The sequence below is a fragment of the Phyllostomus discolor genome, chromosome 5 (genome assembly GCF_004126475.2).
Source record: "Phyllostomus discolor isolate MPI-MPIP mPhyDis1 chromosome 5, mPhyDis1.pri.v3, whole genome shotgun sequence".
In the NCBI taxonomy this organism is placed as follows: domain Eukaryota; kingdom Metazoa; phylum Chordata; class Mammalia; order Chiroptera; family Phyllostomidae; genus Phyllostomus; species Phyllostomus discolor.
In genome coordinates, this window is record NC_040907.2 from 85,653,198 (window position 1) to 85,676,394 (window position 23,197).

At 36.3% G+C, this 23,197-nt stretch overlaps 1 protein-coding gene, 1 long non-coding RNA gene and 1 other non-coding gene across 12 annotated transcripts in view; 1 reads left to right on the forward strand and 2 right to left on the reverse strand.

Annotated features, from left to right (window-relative positions):
• Positions 1 to 3,966: 3,966 nt before the first annotated feature.
• LOC118500735 lies at positions 3,967 to 10,434 on the reverse strand. The gene is made up of 2 exons (XR_004903319.1): positions 10,099 to 10,434; positions 3,967 to 8,755 (listed from the first exon to the last, which is right to left on the reverse strand). It is a non-coding gene; the product is annotated as an uncharacterized LOC118500735 (long non-coding RNA).
• A 66-nt stretch (positions 10,435 to 10,500) lies between these two features.
• Positions 10,501 to 23,197, forward strand: part of PRPF4B (pre-mRNA processing factor 4B) — a 35,223-nt gene continuing 22,526 nt past the window's right edge. For 6 of the 10 annotated variants that reach the window (XR_004903313.1, XR_004903311.1, XR_004903314.1 and 3 more), the window contains exons 1-3: positions 10,561 to 10,697; positions 17,411 to 18,610; positions 21,424 to 21,600. Coding sequence is in view for 1 of the 10 variants with exons in the window: in XM_028511737.2 (XP_028367538.1) it covers positions 10,561 to 10,697; positions 17,411 to 18,610; positions 21,424 to 21,600 (1,514 nt within the window). In the remaining 9 variants the exon portion in view is untranslated. Of the gene's footprint in view, positions 10,698 to 17,410; positions 18,611 to 21,423; positions 21,601 to 23,197 lie in introns of all 10 variants that reach the window. The other 4 variants (XM_028511737.2, XR_004903317.1, XR_003684597.1 and 1 more) reach the window with 4 other exon arrangements.
• On the reverse strand, positions 20,861 to 20,966 carry LOC114498227. The gene has a single exon (XR_003684673.1). It is a non-coding gene; the product is annotated as a U6 spliceosomal RNA (small nuclear RNA).

Consider the following 23,197-nt stretch of genomic DNA (forward strand, 5'->3'; position numbering starts at 1 on the left):
AAGTCAGTAGAAAAAAGGAAATAAAAATCTTAGTGAGAATAAATGAAAGAGAGTCTTAAAAAAATATAAAAGATCAATGAAACCAAGAGCTGGTTCTTTGAAAAGATAAATAAAACTGGTAACCAGTCTCATCAAGACAAAAAGAGAGCAGACAGATACCAATAAAATTAGAAATGAAAGAGAGGTGACAACTGACACCACAGAAATACAAAAGAATATTAAAAATACTACAAACAATTACATACCAATGAATTGAAATATGTGGAAGAAATAGATCAATTCCTAGAAACATACAATCTTCCAAGACAAAATCAAGAGGAAGCAGAAAATCTGAATAGACCAATTACTACTGATACAATCAAATCAGTATTCAAAAAGCTTTCAACAAATCAAAGTCTGGAACCACACGATTTCACAGATGAATTTTACCAAACATTTAAAGGAGAATTAACACCTATCTATTCCAAAAATTTCAAGTGAAGGGAAAGCTCCCAAGCTTATTTTACAAGGCCAGCATTACTTTTGTTTCCAAAACCAAACATTGCAAAAAAGAAAATTATAGGCCAATATCCAAGATGAACATAGGTGCAAAAATTCTCAACAAAATATTGGCAAACTGAATTCAGCAATACATTAAAAAGACCATAAACCGTGATGAAGTAGAATTTATTCCTGGGATATAAGGTTGGTTCAATATCCACATATCAATTAATGTGATACACTACATACCCAAATGCAGGATAAAACACATATTATCACATCAGTACAGGCAAAAAAATCATTTGATAAAATTGAGCATCAATTTATGATTTAAAAAACTCTAAGCAAACTAGGAACAGAGAGAACATACTCAACATAATGAAGCCATATATGACAAAACCACAGCTAACATAATACTCAACAGAAAAAAGCTAAAAGCATTTTCCTTAATAAGATCAGGAACGAGATGAGGATGTCCACTTTCACCACTTTTATTCAACAAAGAATTGGAAGCCCTAGCCACAGTATATCAGATAAGAAAAATAAATAAAAGGCATCCAAACTGGAAAGGAATAAGTGAAACTGTCATTATTTTTAGATGACATGATACTATATGGAGAGAACCTTAAAGATTCCACTAAAAAACTATTAGAACTGATAAATGAATTCAGTAAATTAGCAGGATGCAAAATTAATATTCAGAAATTGGTTTCATTTTTATACACTGATAACAACCTACCAGTAAAAGAAATGAGCAAAACAATCCCATTTACAATTCCATCAAGAATAGAAAAAAAAACCCCTCAAAATGAATTTAACCAGAGGGGGTAAAAGACTTGGAAAATTATAAGACATTGAAGAAAGAAACTGAAGAAGATGCAATAAGTAGAAATATGTACTGCCCTAATGAATAAGAATTAACATAATTATAATGTCCATTTTACTCAAAGCAATCTATAGTTTCAATACAATCCCTATCAAAATACCAATGGCATTTTTCACTGAACTATAACAAATAACTCTAAAATTTATATGGAACTACAAAAGACCCCAAATAGCCAAAGCAATCCTGAGAAAGAAGAAAGTTGGAGCTTCTGCATTTCTCTGGTGGTTAATGAAGTTGAGCATCTTGTCACGTGTTTATTGGCCACCTGTATGTCCTCTTTGGAGAAATGTTTATTTAGGTCCTCTGCCCATTTTTTAATTTGATTGTTTGGTTTTTGGGGTATTGAATTGTATGAGTTCTTTACAAATTTTGTGTATTAGCCCTTTATCAGATGTATCATTGGTGAGTATCTTCTCCCATTTAGTAGGTTACCTTTTCATTTTGTTGCTGGTTTCCTTTGCTGTGCAAAACCTTTTTAGTTTGATGTGGTCCCATTTATTTATTTTTTCTTTTGTTTCCCTTGCCCAAAGAGATATTTGGTCCACCAGAGGACCATGCTACCTTATACCAAACTATACTACAAGGCTATAATGGTCAAACAGCATAGTACTGGTTTCAAAAACAGACATGTAGATCAATGGAGCAGAATAGAATGCCCAGAAGTAAACCCACTCCTATATGGCTAATTAGTCTATGACATGGAAGCAAGAATATACAATGCTATAAAGACAGTCTCTTTAATAAATGGTGTTGGAAAAAGATGAGCAGACACACGCAAAAAAATGAAACTAAGACTGCACTCTTACACCACATACAAGAACAAACTCACAATGGACTGAAGACTTACAAATAAGGCTCAAAGTCTTAAAACTCCTAGAAGAAATCATAGGCAGCAAAGTCTCTGACATTGTTCTTAGTAATATTTTGGGGGGGATATATCTCCCTGGGGAAGGGAAACAAAAGAAAAAACAAATAAATGGGACCACACCAAACTAAAAAGGTTTTGCACAGCAAAGGAAACCAGCAACAAAATGAAAAGGTAACCTACTAAATGGGAGAAGATACTCACCAATGATACATCTGATAAAGGGCTAATACACAAAATTTGTAAAGAACTCATACAATTCAATACCCCAAAAACCAAACAATCAAATTAAAAAATGGGCAGAGGACCTAAATAAACATTTCTCCAAAGAGGACATACAGGTGGCCAATAAACACGTGACAAGATGCTCAACTTCACTAACCACCATAGAAATGCAAACTAAAGCCACAATGAGAAATTACCTCACACCTGTTAGAATGGCTGTCATTAATAATCCAACAAACTACAAGTGTTAGCAAACATGATGAAAAGGGAACCTCATGCAGTCATGGTGGGATTGCAAACTAGTGTAGCCACTATGGAAAATAGTATGAAGATTCCTCAAAAAATTAAAAATTTAACTACTTTATGAATCAGCCATTCCACTTTGGATATGTATCTGAAGAAACCTAGAACTCTAATTCAAACAGATACAGCCATCCCTATGTTCACTGCAACATTATTTATAATAGCCAAGATATGGAAGCAACCTACGTGAACACCAAGAGAGGACTGCTTAAAGATGACATGGTACATATATACAATGGAATACTACTAGGCCATTAAAAGAGTAAAATCTTATCATTTGTGATAACATGGTTGGACCTAGATGATATTATGATAAGTGAAGTAAATTAGTCAGAGAAAGACGAACATTGTAAGCTTTCACTCCTATGTGGAATTTAAAAAACAAAATAAATGATCAAACAAAATAGAAATAAACTCACAGATAAACTGATGGTTACCAGAGTGGAAGAGGGTTGGAAGTTGGGTGAAAAAGGTGAAGGGATGCCTTAGCCAGGTGGCTCAGTTGTTTGGAGTATCATCCTGTACCCCAAAAGGTTGTGGGGTTCCATTCCCAGTCATAGCACATACCTGCACTGTGGGGTCAATCCCCACTCATGGGGTGTACAGGAGGCACCTGATCGATGTCTCTCTCTCCCATTGATGTTTCTCTATCTCCCTCTCTCTCTAAAATCAATAAACATATCCTTGGGTGAAGATTTTAAAAAAAGGTGAAGGGATTAAGAAGAATAAATTGGCAGTTACAAAATAGTTACAGGGATGAAAAGTTCATCTTAGGGAATATAGTGAATAATATTGCAATAACTATGTCTGGTGTCTGCTGGGTACTAGACTTATCAGGGGATCACTTACTAACTTATATAAATGACTAACCACTATGCAGTACACCTGAAACTAATATAATATTGAATGTCAACTATAATTGAAAAAATAAAAATTTAAAAAGAAATTTAAATAAATGCCCAGCTTCCAATGAAAGATTACAAGACACTGAAAGAAACAGAAAAGTATGACCCCATATACTATAATAAAAGCAGGCAATAGAAACTGCCCGTGAGAGTAACTAGACACTGGATTTAATAACACTTTCAAAGTAGTCTTTGTAAATATATTCAAAGAATTAAAGGAACCATAGTTAAAGAAGTATAGGAGAGTATACAGACAATGTCACAGGAAACACAATGTCAATAATGAAAAATAGTATTTTTTGAAAAACAAATGTAAATTCTGGAGTTGAAAAGTAAAATAATTAAAATAAAAAATTCATAGAGGGGTTCGACAATTGATTTGAATTGAGAGAAAAAAATTAACAAACTAGATAATAGAAGTTATGCAATTAGAAGAACTAAGACAAAAAAAAGAAGAAAAGTAAACAAAGCCACAGAGAATTTTGGGTCACTATTATGCACACTTACATACACATCATAGGATTACCAGAAAGAGAGACAAAGGGAGCAGGAAAACATTTGAAGAAATAATTGCTGAAAGCTTCTCAAATTTATTGAAACACCATTGTTTATCCATACAGGTAGCTCAAAGAATTTCAAGCAGAATAAATGTAAAAAGATATACATATAAATATATCGTAGTAAAAATGCTAGAAACCTAAGATAAGGATAAAATCTTGAAAGTAGCAAGAAGAAAAACAATTCACACCATTTACAAGGGAACTCCAGGAACAATAACAGCTGACTTTTCACCATGAACAATAGAAGGTGTTGGGATAACATACTCGAAATGCTCAAATACCTGTTAATCAACAATAGTATACCCAGCAAAGCTATCCTTAAAAAATGAAGAGGAAATAAAGAAATTCCCAGATAAACACAACTGAGAAACTTTGTTGCTAGCCAACCTGCCTTACAAAAAATATTAAAGTGATTTCTCCAGGCTGAAAGTGACCCTAGACAGCAATTTGAATTGTCAAAAAAAAAAAAAGCAGCACCAATAATTAATTACAAAAGACAGCAAAATGCATATTTTCTCCTTTATTTTCTTAAGTGATTAAAAATTATTTATGCACACACACACACAAACCCCCTCCTCACAAACAATGGACTATTATTCTGCCATAAAAAAGGAGTACCAATAATACATACTATAAAGTATACTGTGAACTAACCTCAAAAACATTATGCTAAGTGAAAGACACCAGATACAACAGGTCACATAATATATGATTCCATTTATATGAAATATCCAATAGGTAAATCTATAGAGGCAGGCTACTGATTGGTGGTTGCCAGGGGCTGTGTTGTTGGGGAATGGGTACAAACAGCTTGTTGAGTATAGGTTTTACTCTTGATTGATGGACACGTTTGGGACTAGATAACAAAGTAATTGTATAATAGTGTCAATGTAATAAAAATAAAATTTAAAAAAGACTCATGATTGCCCAGAAAAAACAGATCTATAAAGAAAAAAACTGTATGTGTGGTTTCCCAGGGGTAGGGGTAGGAATGGTGAGTGACTACAAATGGGGATGAGAAAATATTATTGGAATGATAAAAATGTTTTAAAACTGGATTATTTTGATGGTTGACAAGTATGTAAATTTGCTAAAAATTATTTAAGTACCTCAATAAAGTTGTTTTAAAATGTACACATGAAACAAAGCAATTGTACAAAACAATATATATACACACAATGTGTAAGTGAGCCAGTAACATATACAAATGTAACATACAGAAATATTTGTTAATAAAATTACAGCAGATGTGGGTAGGAACAAAGCTGTATTGTGTTAAAGAAATTCGGATAGCAACTTGAATCTACAAGAACAAGAAATTTAGAGAACTAGAAATGATAAATAAGGTCAATGAAAACAAAAGCTATAAATATGTATTTGCTTACCTTTATTTTTCCAGCTCCTTTAAAAGATATAATCATTATAACAATATATTGTTGGGTTTGTAACATTTATAGATACAATATGTATAAAAATTATATCACAAAAAAGCAGGGAAACAATAAAACTATATTGGAGTATTAATCTCATTGGAATTAGGTTGTTACAAATCTGAAGGCGATTCTAATAAGTTAAGATGTATATGGCAAATCCTAGAGCAACCACTAAAGCATTAACTTTTTAAAATGTGAAAAAATGGTTAAAAAATTAAACTGCTACCATAGAAAATACTCACTTAATGCAAAATAAGGCAGTAAAGAAGAAACAGAGGAACAAAAAAGGATGAGACATATAGAAAACAAGTAAAATGGGAGACATAAACCTAACAATATCAATAAAATTGAACATAAATGGAGTAAACAATCTAATCAAAAGGCACATCATTAAACTAAAAAAAATCAAGATACAACTATGTGCTGTCTACAGGAGACACACTTTAGATTGAATGGTACAAACTGTGTAAGCAGCGACCATAAGAAAGCTGTAACATCAGGTAAAATGAACTTCAAAATTTTTTTAAAATGTTACTAGAGAAAAAGAAGGATGTTTCTAATAAGTTAATTCAACAGGAAGCTATAATATTTATAAACATGCATGCACCTAATAACAGAGAACCAAAAAAAAATAGCAAAAACTCACAGAAATGAAGGTAGGAATGGACAACTCAGCAATACACATATTAGGTCTTTAAGAGCCCATTTTCAATAGACATCTAATAGGTTCTGAAATATATGACTTCATTTTCCCCTCACATAAAATCTGCTCCTCTTTGTCTAAGTGGCAATTACATCCATCCAATCACTCAAGCCAAACTATTTAAGTCTCACACCCCACATTCAAGCAATTTGTGAATTCTGCAGCTTGTTCTTTCACAATATATCCAGAATCCAATCACCTTTTCTATTTCCACCTTGTTTAAACCACCATCATCACTCACCAGGATTACTGAATTACACTCCTAACTGGATTCCACCTTTCCTCCCCTGATCCCTGCTATCTCCATACAGCAGCAAAGTGAACCTTCTAAAACAAATTGCCATCCCTCGACCCTGCAGGACTTACTATCCAGTAAATTTTAAATGAAATCCACATCCTGTAAGATCCTTTCCCAGCTTTATTTCCTTACTTCTTTAACCACTGCACTCGCCACACTGACTTCTTTGCTCTACTCAGAAAGTAATTAAACTGAATTTACAATGCACTCCTATTTTAAAAATATCATTAATATAGGTATAAATGTATAACAAAGTGAATTATAAAATGTGAATAAAATTTATCTACAGGTAGTAAATTATAGACAATACTCTTTTCTTATTGCAAAAAGATTTCTAATTTATGTATTATGCTTTTATTACTATGTAATAAAATGTATAAAAAACTGTGTATAATACCCCTTACATCCAGTGGTGATAGTATTTAACTATATACGAAATTTGGAAATAAACCATGTGGGTCACAAAAGAAAATCAGAAAAGAAACAAAATAAAACAAACATTTATACACAAAACTAGTATTTACCAGTATGTGCTCCATACACTGCCATTTATTATTTCATTTAATTCTTACAGTAACCCCATGTGCTGAGAACGATTATTTTTATGCTACTCATGTAACATTATGCTCAAAAAGGTTAAATAAATTGTATGAAGTTGCAAAGCAAGTGATGAGGTCCAGATCTCTCCGACTTGGTCACGTTCTAAACACGATTGTAGATATCGCCTCATCATACTCACACGCGATGGTGGAAAACTGAAAGGACTTAGACAACTAGTAACAAAGGAAAGGAACATCGTGTAGTTTTACAAGTATTTACTGAAACTGCAATTATGCAAAAATTGATGGGCATGTTACATGAAAAAGCAAACTATCACATTTTACACATAAGTACAAGAAAATTTAATATTTCATATGGAAATAGGCCAACATAAGCCAATACATTAATGTTGGGTCTGTTAGGGTAATAGAACTCTGGGTGGTTTTTATTTCCCATTGCTTTGCCCTATTTTCTAGATTTTCATGAACCCACTAGAACTGCTTTAAAACAAACAAAAAAGCTAATTTTCACGAAACGAAGGGAAAAGTTCTTGTTTTTCGGTAAGGGAAAAAATCAGCCTAACGACTTCCCAAACGGCAACAAGTCCCAAGTCTAGGTTTAAACTGGAATATTATCCAAAAGGCGATCTACAACGTTTTCATATCTGGTTACTTTTCGTGAACCAGTTCTTCAAACCACTTTATGGTGCACTTCGTTTTTGTTTATAGTCTACGTTATAATGAGCCTATTGAGAGCTACACGCTATCGATGATGACAGTGTAGCTTAATTTAATAACCCTTTTCCAAGAGAGGAACATAATTCAAAGGCATTTTCAAACTACTTCTAGAATAGTATCTTGTATGAAAATAATAACACGTACAAGGAAGCACAGATGGCAAGAAAAAAATGTTAAAAAATGCAGGCTTGTCCCCAAAACCTCGTCTCCGGGCCAATAAACGTTCGGTATTGACTCGGTGGCGGCGTCAAGCGCTGGGCTTTCGTCTCTTCAGCAGGAGAGTCAACCTCCACTTTACTGAATGCAGCCGCCGCAGGGTTCAGCACACTGTGTTAGCTACCGGGGGCCTGGTAGGCCTGGGTGGTCTATTTGCTTGGTAGGCGGGCACGCCGGCGGGCTTCACGGTTCTGGAAAACCACCTCGACTGTAAAGTCAGCAACAGAGCCGAGTCTCACAAGGGCTGAGGAGAAGCTGGCTCAGCCCGACTGAGCAGGCGCCTCAGCCGGGCGGAGCGCGCGGCTCGAGGGCAGGGGCTACAAGCCGGCAGCTCAGCCTAGATTCGCAGCTTCAGGGCAGGAAATACCAGGGATTGCACACCGCAGCACTCAGATCCGCCGACGCCTTCCGTGGACGCACGCTCGCAACTCCCAGAGCAGTGCGCAGGCCCGGCGCCCACCCACTAGAAAGCGCGGGCTTGCTCTCTGAGGCCACGCCCCTCCAGGAAATAACCCGAGGCAGGTTCTAGCCCTTAGGTGCCTCTGCCGGGTTTCCTGCGAAGTGACAAGTGCCAGAGCAGGTTTCCGGAGCAAAGGTTGTTGAACTGGAGGAGGAAAAGCGGCAAGAATGAACGGTTGGGGTTATAGTTTGAAAATGAAATGTTGCGCTTAAGTTTATGGTTTAATAAACGCTTGCTGCATGATTAAAGTAGTAAGATGTTTGCTTTAACTGTCATCAAAAAAACCCATTCTTCCAAAACTGCAACAACAACATAAGTGTTCATGGTGTGTATGTTATATGCAGTGACTACTGGCAACTCTGAATGATGTCCACAAATGTCCTATCCTCTCCTCAGGGCCTGGAGACTCGTGCCTACGGTTTCTGTATGAAGTCAATTCATTTCATATTTCCTCTTTTCCTGTGGCCTTCTATTTTACCAGCAATATTGTCTTTTCCAAAAGACCCTGCGTTCTCATGTGCCCGAGGTACAATAGCTTAAATTTTGTCATTTTTTGCCTGTGGTGTTTCAGGCTTAATTTGCTCTAGGACCCACACGTTCGTTTTTTTAGCTATCCAGGGTGTCCACAGTTTGGGGTGGGTCCTTGGCAACTCCCCTTCCTAGTGTACACTCCGTACTGGTAGTACCTTGCAAACTAATTTGGTGAGATTTTAAAGGAAGTATTTTGCCAGCATCGTTTTCTGAAAATTATTTTTACTATGCTCTTAAGAAAAAAACCTTAATGGTCTGTCCAAATCCACTTTAACCAGTCATAATCTGGCTTCGAACCTAAACATCCTTAGCTCCTACTTTCCCTATCTATCTTTTCCCATACGTGATGTGCTTAGTTTAATCTTCAAACTAAGCATACTGCAAAAAATCATACAGCCAAAGGTGACCAGAGAATATTACAGTTGAGGAAACTGAGATAGGCCTATAAGCTTTCCTCTACACTTCACACTTTTTGGGAATCAGTTAACCAGGTACTTATTTTGTAAGAATAGTTGTGAACTTACCCCTGTGAAAAATCAAGATACATAAAAACCCCAGATATTCCGAGCTCACATTTCCAGGACAAACCCAAACTCAGTAATTACAAGACTGAAAGTAATGGTCACCCTGCTTTCAGGTTCTAGTGTGTGGAGATTGATACTTTTTTTCTTTTTGAGAGCAAGCGAGCGCAGTATCAAATCCTAAATGGCGCTGAAAACTCTCCAACAGTCAGTGTTTTCTCATATACTGTTTAATTTAGCCCTATACTGTAATCCATTATTATAGAAAAGCATAAGTTAGATAATTTGACCAAAAAAATACTACTTAAAAGTTCCGTTTACAGAACCAGTTAACCTAACAACTCCTGAACTATTCCTGGATTTAGCAAAAATTGAAACTGTTTAAGTTTCAAATAACTGTATCAATAACGGTTACATATTAAAAGATAAACTTACGTTCTAACTGCAGCTCTAACTTTCCAGTATTCTCACTATGTCTTTACACAAACTTTCTGTTAATGCGATTTCCAATTATCTAGCCAGTAAAAGGGCATTCACTGTGCCTCCAACGCAACCTAGAAGCAAAATCAAGGTCTTGTTTGCCCTAGCTTGAGAGTTTTAACTCAACTTCTGTGCCCCACAGTAAAACCAGTTGTCGGAACCCTACACAGGATACTGGCATCCCAGTCTGTTTGCGCCCATCGCCTGCAAGCCCGAAGACGTAGGTCGGGTCTGACTGGAGCGCACGCCTAAATCACTCGGCCTTAAACGATTAGCAGGCACCACCTACAGCTCCTCACGCCCCCTCGTCCGGGGAAGTTGCGTCATCACGCTGGTTCGCCCTGTCCCCGGATGCACTTTTATTTCCGGATTCTTAGAGCGGACTCAGAGCTCCACGGTTCCCGACGCGCTTAGCACATGCGCGACAGCTCAGCTCTCTCTTCTTCCACTTCCACTAGCCTCCACCGACCGGGCAGCCGCCGCCACCGCCGCCGAGGAGTCAGGAAGTTCAAGATGGCCGCCACGGAGGCTCAGTCTCTGCGGGAACAGCCAGAGTAAGTAGTCTCTCTGAGTGGTACGAAAGGCCGGAGCCCTGGGGACTGCCAAGTGGCAAACGGTGGGGATTTGCATGGGCGGGCGGGAAAGTTCTGGCCTAACGGCGAGAGCCAAACTTTGCCTTTCTCCGCTCAATATGTTGTGGGGCGGGAAGCGTGGGGTGCGGACCGGCGGTCTGCGAGCTTCACTCTCCCGGAGGCCGCGTCTGTTGGGTCCAGGGCGGCTGCGGCCTGCCGCGCGTCGTTGCCCAGGGAGGCAGAGGCGCTAGCGGCCTCTACAGGTCCTGTGCGCTAGCCGGCTGCCGCGACCGTGCGATCGCACCTTTCTCTTCCTCCCAAGGGGACCGAGCGGAGCTCCGTGGCCGCAGCACTCAGCAGCATCGGTGTTGGGTATCCAAGGAACTGTGCGGCACCCGGGCAAGCCCTAAGATTTTCTTCCTTCCGCCTGCAGTACCTCGGTCGTCCTGCTACTGTTGGCAGTGTTAGAACCAGAAAGCGGAGAGAAGGGGCGCTAGGGTCACCCTCTTTGACCATTTCAGAACTATAGTTTGTGCACTTCATCTCTCCACTCCTGTATTCTTTACTCCAGTATCCAACCGATATTTTCACCCCTGCCCATTGGCAGCTTATTTGCTAACTTGTAAACGTGAAACAAAGTGAGACCAAGTCCTTGGTTTTGAGGCCTGACATTTTTGGCCTAAGTTTATAACGCGTCTTTGGGAGTACCGTTGGAAGAAGTAGTGCAAATTGCTGGCTCCTTCCAAATCCAAGCACTCTGTCTATAATTAAGCTAATGTGAGAATCGACGCGGCCAAGTGAAAACATAGTTGTATATATTGCAGAGGCTAACCATTACTTAACTGAAATCAGTATTCTGTTTTTCGTGTTTATGCTAGGAAAATTCAAACAAGGACATAAAAGAGAATGAGTTTTAAAATAGTATTCCTATTTGGACCATTTTTTGCACTAGCATTATCTGATTTGTTTTCAGCCATTTTAGGAAAGAGGTAGATAAAATCTCCCTTCGACTTGGGACTGATAGGAGAAATCTTTGTCACCAGACAGCCCCACACTTCATTGCTGTGCAACCAGTTGGACTGCAAGCATTTGCTCTACTGAGCTAGACAGTAAAGTTTTTCATTCAAGACTTTTGGAATCTGCTTTATGTTCTTCACAGTTTGACTTAGAAGAGAGCAAATGGATTCTAAACTTTTAACTAGACTTTGTCTCTTTGTTTCTCATCGAGTTCACAGCGTGTACAGTTACAGTACTTATGACAGTACAGTACAAATCTTATGCAATGTAGTTGATTATTCTAGTAATTTGTTTAGAGTTCTATAGTATTGTGCCCATTCATTTGATTTCAGGGACAGTTCAGATTCATTTTGAAGAGTCTTTTCAGCCATATTTTATCTGCATATTCAAATACTAGATTTAATAATAGTAAGTAATTTTATTTAGGCCTCTGCAATATGAATGACACTGAGATAGTCTTTAATTCTACCTCCCATCCCCCACAGAACACTCAGTATAAATGGAACATTTGGTCTCTATGTGTTCCACTTTCAATTATTAGAAAACATTTAACAAAGTAAATAACAGTTTGATCTGAAAGCAAGTACTGCCTATGCTACTCACAGTGAATGCTGGATATATTTTAGAGGACACTGAACAGTTCTTTAGAGGACACTTGAGCAGTTTATATGGAATCTGTTCAGAATAGAACATTTAGAAAAAATAAATATAAAAAACAGGTTTAAGCTTCCTGAATGCTTTTTAGTGCTTTTACGTTTGTCATTCTCATGAGCTAGCTCAGCCTTTTGGATAGTTTTAAACATTTACATTTTAATACGCCTTGACTTACAGACTTATTTGCACTTTCCAAGTACCAGATACTGTTCAAAGCACTGAACAAATATTAACTTATTTAATCTTTATAACATCCCTATGGCAGTAGATACTGTTTTATAGATGATGATATTGAAGCACAGAAAAATTAACTTGCCCAAAGTTGTACTAAGCAGTAGACCTAAGATTTAAACCATGGAAGTCTGGTTGGTTCTAGACCCCTGCTCCTATCTGTTGTATGGTGTGGTCTACCAAATTGTGGCTCCTTTTAAAAATAGTCTTTAAGGTTTGAAATCATTTTTACTTATTTCCAAGGTCCCAGAAAGATTCGGTTTTTGATATGGTAGTTTCGGTTCTTTGAAAATTAACCCCAGATCTGATTTGGAAAATATGTGGGTCAAGGAGTTCATTTTAAGGACAGTTGGTCTTTTAGATTCATTCTTATTTTTATATCTCCATCAGTTCTGTATTAAAGTAGTTTAACTTGTTAGGGAAATAGGCTTACTTACTTTCCTTGTAAGAGAAGCAGTGGCATCCATTTTGCTCACCATTCTGTCACCAAAGCATAAATTGAATGCTCTCCAAATACTGTGTCAAAAAATATTCTTGTGAAAAAAGGAAGTTAACATCACACTTGCTGCTGGTAACTGGTCACTTTATTTTAAAATTGTTCAAGGCTATTTTCATTATGCCAGATGCCCCAAGACCTTGGTTGTTTGAATGGTAAAACTGGTACATTTCATTTGACAAAACGAATAAATACTGTTAAACACTCCCATATTGCCTGCACTCTTAAATCAGATTTGTTTTCAAATAATATGATTTGAAGGATATTAATCAGCTCTCAGTCAGTATTGTTTTATGACAAACCTCTTGTAGACCAGGTTGGTATAGACATACACCTGCCAAATGTGTAGTGTTAAGTTGGAAAATATAAATTTATACACGTGGAATTTATATATGGTAGTCCCCCTTTTTCACAGAGGATACATTTCAAGGCCAACAGTAGATGCCTGAAAACACGGATAGTACCAACTTCTATATAACAGGCATACATCACTTTATTGCACTTCACAGATACTGCATTTTACAAGTGGAAGGTTTATGATAACCCTGCCTCGAGCAAATCCTATTGGCAAAATTTTTCCAACATTTGCTCATTTTGTGTGTCTGTCACATTATGGTAATTTTCACACTTTCAAATTTTAGTGTTATTTTATGGTGACATGTAACCAGTGATCTTTGATGTTACTACTTTAACAGCTCAGCTGATGGTTAGCATATTTAGCAATAAAGCATTTTTAATTGAGAAATATACTTTAAAAAAACTGTGCTGTTGCACACTTAATAAAGTATAGTGGAAACATAATTTTTACATGCAGTGGGAAACCAAAAAATTTTTATGACTCACTTTATTGCAATATTCACTTTATTTTGTTGGTGTAGAACTAAACCTGTAGTATCTTGAAAGTATACCAGTACTGTTTTTTCCTGTACATACATAGCTATGATAAAGTTGAGATGAATAATAATAAAGTATAACAATTATGGCAATATATTGTTATAAAAGTTATATGAGTGTGGTCTCTGGCTCTCAGAATATCTTGCTGTACTTACCCTTCTTGTGATGATATTATCACGTTTCATAACAAGAAACTTTTCCATAAAGCATTAGAAGAAAGTTGTTACTAATGAAACTAAATTAGCTGATTTAGCACAAACTCATTATACGTAATATGTTATGCCATGGATTCATTGAGTTCAAGTTTTCCTGATTTACCTAGTTAGACTTCAGTTGTTATTTTTTATAAAATTTGCCTTAGAGATCAACTGAAGAGGGTGCTTTATGCCTTATTCCAGTGTGGGGCAACTCTAGGATTCTTAAGGTTAACCTAGCTGGCTTATAGAATTCTTACCAGTAACATAGGCATTTCTTGAGGTAACATTATTAAATTACAATAGAAACTGGGGTCACTCGTGGGAATGACTCTCAGGTAACACTGAGCATCATGATGTAGGTCCTGATTCTCAGAAGTTTTAGGACACCGTTGGCAAACACAAGGCCTATGGGCCAGATCCAGCCCCTCCACTTGTTTTATCTGGCCTGACACCTTGTTTCTACCCTGTGGCATCACTGAGCTCTTGCTTAACTGTTAAGGCGTAGTTATATTTATACAGTCCTAAAATGCCGTTCAGACCTTTGAAGGTAACCATAAGGGTGATGTGCCCCTGGTGAAAATGAGTTTGACACCCCTGTTTTAGGAGTTAGATAATTTGTTGGTGAGCTCTTAAGAATTTTGAATGAAACTTCTTGGAGGACTTGGAAATTATAGAAAGACTTAGAAAAGGGTTCAAAGAGCAGAATTTTCTTGGGGGGGGGGTGTGATTAAGTCATTTGGAATATTGTGGGATAGGAGATTTCTGGGGAAGGGTTGCCCATATGTGGGTAGTCTGTATAAAGAACAAAGTTGAATGTGTTTGTATCTTCTATCTGAATCTGTGATTTTCCCTCCTTCACAGTTGAACCATGTTGGTATTTTTTTAATACAAAGCTGCTGTCTTTTTCCAAGTCTTTTGAAAATGTTCTGTAGTCCAGAGAATGATACTATATTTATCCTGTTTTCTCTTACCCTGTTAGAAACAAGTAAACTTAAACTAAAACCTGACTCAACAAAAGATGCAGCTTCCTCTGCAGCTCTCTTTCAGTACTTTTTTCTTTCCCACAGTCAATAGTATCAGAAATGAAGATTGGTAGCCTGACAGCTAAAAAATTCAAAGTTCTTGCCATGTGGTAGTTATGTTCTCCATATTCTGCATACCCCCTCATTGTCAACTGAAAACTTTTCAAGCATACTTCCAGTATGTCCTTTATTGAACACAGTTTTGGCTGGAGGGCCAGACTTTCTTCAACCCTTGCTGTAATGGCAGTGTCTTTACAGACAACCCATCATCCAACAACTTTATCTTTTGGTTCTTGGGTCTCTGACTCTAGTGTCTCTGTAACTCCATCTCAACCACTCACTCCCAGAATCTCATATCTTGTCATCTCCTGGAATTAGTCCATTGAGATCTTAACCTTCATTAGACCAGTTTCGTCCACAAGTTTGATGCCTTGACAACAACAATCTATTTATGGTTTGTTATATATAACTATGGTTTTTTGAGGGGGTTGTCATTTCCCCCCCCTTACACTGTGCCTTTCTTCTTCTGGTTAATTTTTTACTCATTCTCTAGGGCAGTGTTTCAGCTCATGTACCTTCCCAATAAACATTTCTTATTTCCAAAGTTCCTGCTTAACAAATAGGTTAGGTTTCTCTGTAATCTCATACAAGATACCCCCTTTGATCATTTTCAAAATGATTTTAGGTGAGTCTTTAGTGTTCCCATAATGCCCTTATTCATGTCATTATCATTACACTTTCTTTTCCTTTGGACTATAATTTTCTTGAGGGAGGCCAGTATTCGTCTTTTATATTTTGTTTTCCTGCTACCTGGCTTAATGTCTATATTCAAGTACAGGTGATTTTTTAAAATGTTAACAGAGATTGAATTAGATTTATTAATTCTTAAGTTACAAGAAGCTATTTGTAGTATAAAAAACTACATAAAAAACTTACTAAAAGTACAGGAGTGTATAATTTGAAGGACTTTGACCAAATAATTCATATTTTCCTCTAAAAATAGTATGATGGCCCAAATTCAAATAAACTTAAATCTGATTTTGGTTTCATATTCTAGGGAGTGATGATTTAGTATGGAGTGTTTTTAAAGGGTAAAATTAAAATATTGCTGTTGTAGTCTTTGTTTAACCTGAGAATATTAAACATCAAGAATTCAGCAAAATAATTTAGAATCACAAACTCAGGATAGCCCAAACAGTCCCCTATTATTATGAACATATTTTGGGAAACCAATCTCTTCATTTGAAACTTAGATTATAATAGTTCACTGAACAAATACTGTGTTGGACCATGTGGTGAAATTACCCACTTTGGACTCTTGTTGACTTACAAAAGACCCTTTAATGTGGCTCAACCACAAGATTGCTCAGTGGCTGCTACAGGCTAGGAGTCCTAACTCCTGATCAGTTTACTTGAAGTTTTAACCCTTAGAGGGTTACTGTCAGCATCAGCTGCCAGTGCACATACATGGTGGAGTGCTTATTTTGGGTATGGCTCAGTATTGGCTCCAGAGATTTTTATTTATTTATTTTTTAAAGTATGTTTCTGAATTTCAAGTGGAGAAAGAGATTAGTCTTCCAAGATATGTCTTTGTGTTTTATGAAGAAAAAAGAAAAAAAAAAGAAAATGGAGGGTGTTTTTGGTGTTAAGTCTTTGTGGGAAAGATTTGAGTGACTGTTTCAGTAATTGGTACTAACATTTTATCTGGTTTGGATTGCCTTTTCCTATTAAGTATAATTATTTTAACCCCTATACTATGTATTTCCTCTAATACTTTTGGTATTTGAGTTCAACCATTAGAAACATATTAAAGGTTAAGCCACTGTTTGACTCATTTCTTGCCACATGCTGTGGGGAAATCAGTATCTGAAGTTGTTATGAAAATACTTTATGTATGCCCTGGCTGGTGTGGCTCAGTGGATTGAGTGCTGGCCTGCAAACCAAAGGGTTGCTGGTTTGATTCCCAGTCAGAGCATACGGGTTGCAGGCCAGGTTCCTGGAGGGGAGTGCATGAGAGGCAACCACACACTGATGTTTCTTTCTTTTCTCTAAAAATAAATAAATATAATCTTTTTTTTTGATGTTTAAAAAACATCTGTTACATTGAGATGTATTTTAGTGTTGTTGTGACCCTGAATGCTTGATAAAGGATAGGATTTTAAAATGTCTTTGATGTATTTATAGGATGGAAGATGCTGATAATTCTGAAAAAAGTGTAAATGAAGAGAATGGAGAAGTATCAGAAGACCAATCTCAAAATAAGCACAGTCGTCACAAAAAAAAGAAGCATAAACACAGAAGTAAACATAAGAAACATAAACATTCCTCAGAAGAAGACAAGGATAAAAAACATAAACATAAGCATAAACATAAGAAACACAAAAGAAAAGAGGTTATTGATGCTTCTGACAAAGAAGGTATGTCTCCAGCAAAAAGAACTAAACTTGATGATTTAGCTTTGCTGGAAGACTTGGAAAAACAGAGAGCCTTGATTAAAGCTGAACTTGACAATGAGTTAATGGAAGGAAAGGTCCAGTCGGGGATGGGGCTCATATTACAAGGTTATGAATCTGGCTCTGAAGAAGAGGGGGAAATTCATGAAAAGGCAAGAAATGGAAATAGGTCTAGTACTAGATCTTCAACTATAAAGGGGAAACTTGAACTTATGGACAATAAAAATAGTACAAAAAAGCGAAGTAAAAGCAGATCCAAAGAACGGACTAGACATAGGTCTGACAAAAAGAAAGGTAAGGGAGGTGTTGAAATAGCTAAAGAAAAGACAGCTAGGAGCAAATCAAAGGAGAGGAAAAAGTCCAAAAGTCCATCCAAAAGAAGTAAGTCTCAAGATCAAGCAAGAAAATCAAAATCTCCTACCCTTAGAAGGCGATCTCAAGAGAAAATTGGGAAAGCCAGATCTCCTGCTGATGACAAGGTTAAAATTGAAGATAAAAGTAAGTCAAAAGACAGAAAAAAATCCCCAGTTGTAAATGAGAGTAGAAATCGTGATCGAGGCAAAAAATCCAGATCCCCAGTTGACTTAAGAGGTAAATCCAAAGACAGAAGGTCACGGTCCAAAGAGAGAAAATCAAAAAGGTCTGAAACCGATAAAGAAAAGAAGCCAATTAAATCTCCTTCTAAAGATGCTTCTTCTGGGAAAGAAAATAGGTCACCCAGTAGAAGGCCTGGTCGTAGTCCTAAAAGAAGGAGCTTGTCTCCAAAACAACGGGATAAATCAAGAAGAAGTAGATCTCCACTTTTAAACGATAGGAGGTCTAAACAGAGCAAATCGCCTTCTCGAACTCTGTCTCCTGGTAGAAGAGCCAAGAGCCGATCTTTGGAAAGAAAACGAAGAGAACCGGAAAGGAGACGACTTTCTTCCCCACGGTAACTTATTTTCAAAATGTTACTACTTTTTGCCAGTGCACCAGATTTTAAAGGAGAAGCTAGAACTTATGGATGATGAAAGATGAGATAGTAATGAGTTTTATATTATTTGCAATTTTGTCATTGTGTATCTTAACTATGGGCAATTTGCAAATATTCAACTTGGTGACAGACACAGTTTTTGTTTTCAAGTTCTTAATGTAGTGTCTAATTTATAGACCCATTCTTTTAAATCCAAGTAATTTGGCAGGTAAAGTTCTATACACTCATTTATGGAAGGGGTATATATAGTTACCAGAGAGGATTATTCATTAAACAGTATAGGCTGACATTTTAAACTTTAAAAAAGGACGTGTTAGTTTTAAGGATTGTGATCTGTCTGTTCTCTTGAATTGGCATGATTTTGAATTCTAACAATAAAAATTGGAACTATAATTTCTTTTAGCTCCAAAATACAAGGAAATTGAAAGCGGAAATTTTTTTGTTACTAATTCATATATTTACTTATAACTAATTGTTGCAAAAAACCTCTTAAGTTTAGGAAGAATGGTATGAGAAATGATTTTACTTTTTTACTTATAATAATGAAAATAATCATTTGTATAATACAGTTAGTCAATCACTTTTCTCAAATTCTTGTGATTCTGCCCTCATGAGGTGGATAACTTGTATTTAATGAATTAAATGAAAAAATCAGATTGCCTATTAACTAGGATCGTGGAAGTAGTAAGGCACAGAAAGGATTTTGGTAGGGAGGGGTGGGAAGTTGTTTAGACTAGCTAAACTACTCTAGAAACAGGTTTTTTAGTATCTTTATATTCAGTGATGAGGCATGTGAAAATTGTCAGCCAAGTTTCACTTAAAAGAATGTTGGCTTATTCTGTGTCAGGATGTGAATTCATAGCCATTTATTATTGCTTAACATTTACTGTGTATGGGTATAAATATAAGCTATAGTTCGTCATTTTTCAAGAAATATGAAGAATACTCTTTTCAAGGAGCTTTACTTTAAGAGATACTGTTGATTCTTCTAAGTTACATTGTAATAAAATGGCCCATTTTCTTTAGCTTTCCTTCATTGAGACAGTTGTTCATGTTACTAACTATGCTATCTAAAGTGATTTTTTTCTTTTAATTATTGAGTTTAGAGAGAGGAAGGAAGGGGGGAGAGAACAGCATCCATTTGTTGCTCCACTTACTTATGTATTCATTGGTTACTTCTTGTATGCGCCCAGAGTGGATATCAGACCCTCAACCTTGGTGTATTGGGATGATGTTCTAACCAACTGAGCTGCCTGGCCTGGTCCTAAAGTGTTAGTTAATGATCCTGGTCTCTTTCAATTTGCAATCAGTTGTGATATTTTGAAGAGTTTATGAAGGATTAGAGTCCAGTTTTTGAAACAAAAATATACTTTGAATTCCAAAAGAAATAGTAATTAAGGAGAAATTTAAATAATGCAGAAGCATGTAAATTCTCTTCCTCTCTGTCCTTCTACTGTCACGGGGATCTGTCTTTCTAGCCCTTTTTTACCAAACACTTCTCTAATAATACATAAAGACGTTTTAAAATTCTTTATGTAACAGCAACATATTTCACAGTGTAGATATGCCATAATACATTTAATCATTCTCTTGTTGAAACTGATAAAAATTTAGGTTGATTCCAGTTTTTCATGATTGTATGCAAAGATGTCCACGAGTTATATGTGAGGTTTTTTTGTAGAATAGTTTCACAGAAGTGAAATTGCAAAGTCTAACTTTTAAAAAGTTATTGCTGAATTTTCTTCTAGGAAATTTATACCAATATGTATTTCCATGACTGGATGGACTGTCCTTTTCCCTAAACCCTTACTTAATATTTCCTCTGTTGTAAGGTAATATTGATTGTAAGATGCTATTATATGTAATTGATATTTTAAAAATAAGGCTCAATTGCAAAAATGTCAAAATTTAGAAATAAAACAGTCTTTAAACTTAGGAAATGGAATATTACCACTCCCTTGGGGAAGTTTTGAGTTGATTATCTGGGATTAGAACCAGTGGCTTGGACCATAAGAAGAATCTCTAACAATGTAAATTCTGAGACCACAGTAAATAGGCTTTTTTTCTGTGTGCCTAACATAACATCAAAACATCATTGTAATCATTTGAATTTAAGTTTTATTACAAAGTGCTAATTTGTGTTTACTATCTTTATCACACCCTTTTTCTTTTTAACACTTGGGCATGTATTTTTACGTATTTATTTTTTAAAATACAGAATGCTTCATGAACTTGCTTGTCATTCTTGTGCAGGGCCATGCTGATCTTCTCTGTGTCATTCCAATTTTAGCATATGTGCTGCCGAAACAAGTGCTGTAAACATTTAAAGGTGTCTTCCTTCTAACAGACTTTTTGGAAAGACAGAATTTTTTCCCTAAGAACATTTTTGCATGATTCCAAGAGTTATAAACATGCATGTTAGAAGAGTAGAATAATACCTAAAAGCACAAAAAATGGATTTTTATAAATCACTGCAATAGCATGCCCTTTCCTAAGGTGTTCATTACAGCTCTGGCCAGGTAGCCCAGTTGTTTAAAGCATTGTCCTGATACACCAAGGTTGCAGATCAGATTCCCGGTCAGAGCATAAATAAGTGAAATAAAAATCAGTGTTTCTGTCTCTCCTCTCCCTTTCTCTCTCTCCCTCTCTCTCTCTCTCAAAAATCTGTTTTTTTTAAGATGTTTATTACATGTAGAAGAAATTTATTTATTTTGATTTAATTTATTTTTCTTAATTTAATTTATTTATTTAATGTATTTGTTCCCCTTAAGAACACGACCTCGAGATGATATCCTCAGTAGGCGTGAGAGATCAAAAGATGCCAGTCCCATCAGCCGGTGGTCTCCAACCCGAAGAAGAGCAAGTAGATCTCCCATTAGAAGGAGATCTCGCTCCCCACTCAGGCGTAGCAGGTCTCCCAGAAGAAGAAGCAGGTCTCCTCGGAGAAGGTAAAGATTCATTAAATTCTGAATGTTTAATGTAGTTTTCCTTCAAATTTAAATGTATCAGTGTTCATCAAAAACTTGTCTTTTAAAAGTAGGACATTTTTTTTCTCTATTTTTGAGAGATAAATACTAAATGAGCCTAGGCTTAGGACTTTTTTTTTTTTTTTTAACTAGTAGTATAGATCATAGCAGCCCACTTTCCTTTTTTTCTTACAGTTCCGTACTTACTTTTCTGTTACCTTAAGAACAAAGCCTCTAGATGATAGCCTCAGTAGGCATGAAAGACTGTGGGCAAAGACCTAAGTTACAGTAGTAAAAACCATTTTATGGGAAGCACATGTAGTCAGTAGTTAGTTGGTTAGTAAAAGGTTGGCTTTTAAAGCAGGGAATCAATTTAAAATAACATATACGTTAAATATTTTTTACCCAAAACATGAATGGATGTTCATTTGCCAATCTTTCAACATTTTTAATTGAAACAATACAGGAATATAACTTAAAGAGAGTACACCAAAGACATATATTGCAACCACTGGATATATCTTGACATATTTCTGAGTATTTTGTATCCTAGATTCCTAAAGTAGAAAATGCTTTATCTAATAAGCATGTGCATATTTAAGTGTTTTAAAGTTAATTGCCTTATTATCTATTGATTTTTTACTTTGGACAATTAGTCTTTAATATTGCCCCTCACATGTTTCTCTTCTGCCTGATTTCGTCACCTGTCTGTGTGCTTCCAGATATCATCATCATTATGATCATGACCATAGTATTCCTTACTAAGCAAATAGAGGGCCTTCATTCTAATGCTTCTAGCCTTCTGGCTCCAAACTGATAGTCCTGCTTATACAGTTATCATTGTAGAATTTGTCTTCCTATCCTCTTGGTATTCCCTTGTTTTCCTTTTGTTGTGATTCCATTTTCTGTATCCAGTGCCTACTCGTGTTACCCCTTTGCTTTAGTGATGAATCTCCAGTAACTTCCTGAGGGAAGTGCATGGGAAGGATGTATATTTTGGGATCTATGTCTCTAAAAATGCCTTTTATTCTCATTGCTGAGGTGTCAAGGAATAGAACTCCAGGTTGGCATTATTTTTTACTAAGAATTTTGAAATTGTCATTTATTAGTCCAAAAAAGAATGTTGAAGTTGTTAGTCCACTGTTTTCTAGTGTCTAGTATTGCTATTTAGAACACCTATTCTGATGTCAGTTTTTACAGGACTTGTTCTCCCCCCCCCCCCCCCCCCCCCCCCCTTTTAATAAATGTGCTATGACTGGCACTAGACTCTTCAGCAGTGTCTAGTCCTTTTTGGTCCTTCATTACATAAACTTCCTCTTAATCCTGTTTTCAGTGGAGTGTCTCCCTGGTACCTTGGGCCAGTTTTTACAACCAGCACTTCTCTATAAAATAAATCTTAGCACCTCTCTATAAAAAAATCTGAAGTATTCTGTCAGAATGTGAAGGGGGGTGGTTGTCATTTTCTGCTGAGCCAGGAATATATAGTCAAACTGTTACTAAAGGCTTTCAGCCGATTCTTTTTAGCTTTTATCTCATGCTTTATCCTTCAGGGACATAGTATCTCCAATTCTTGAGGCTT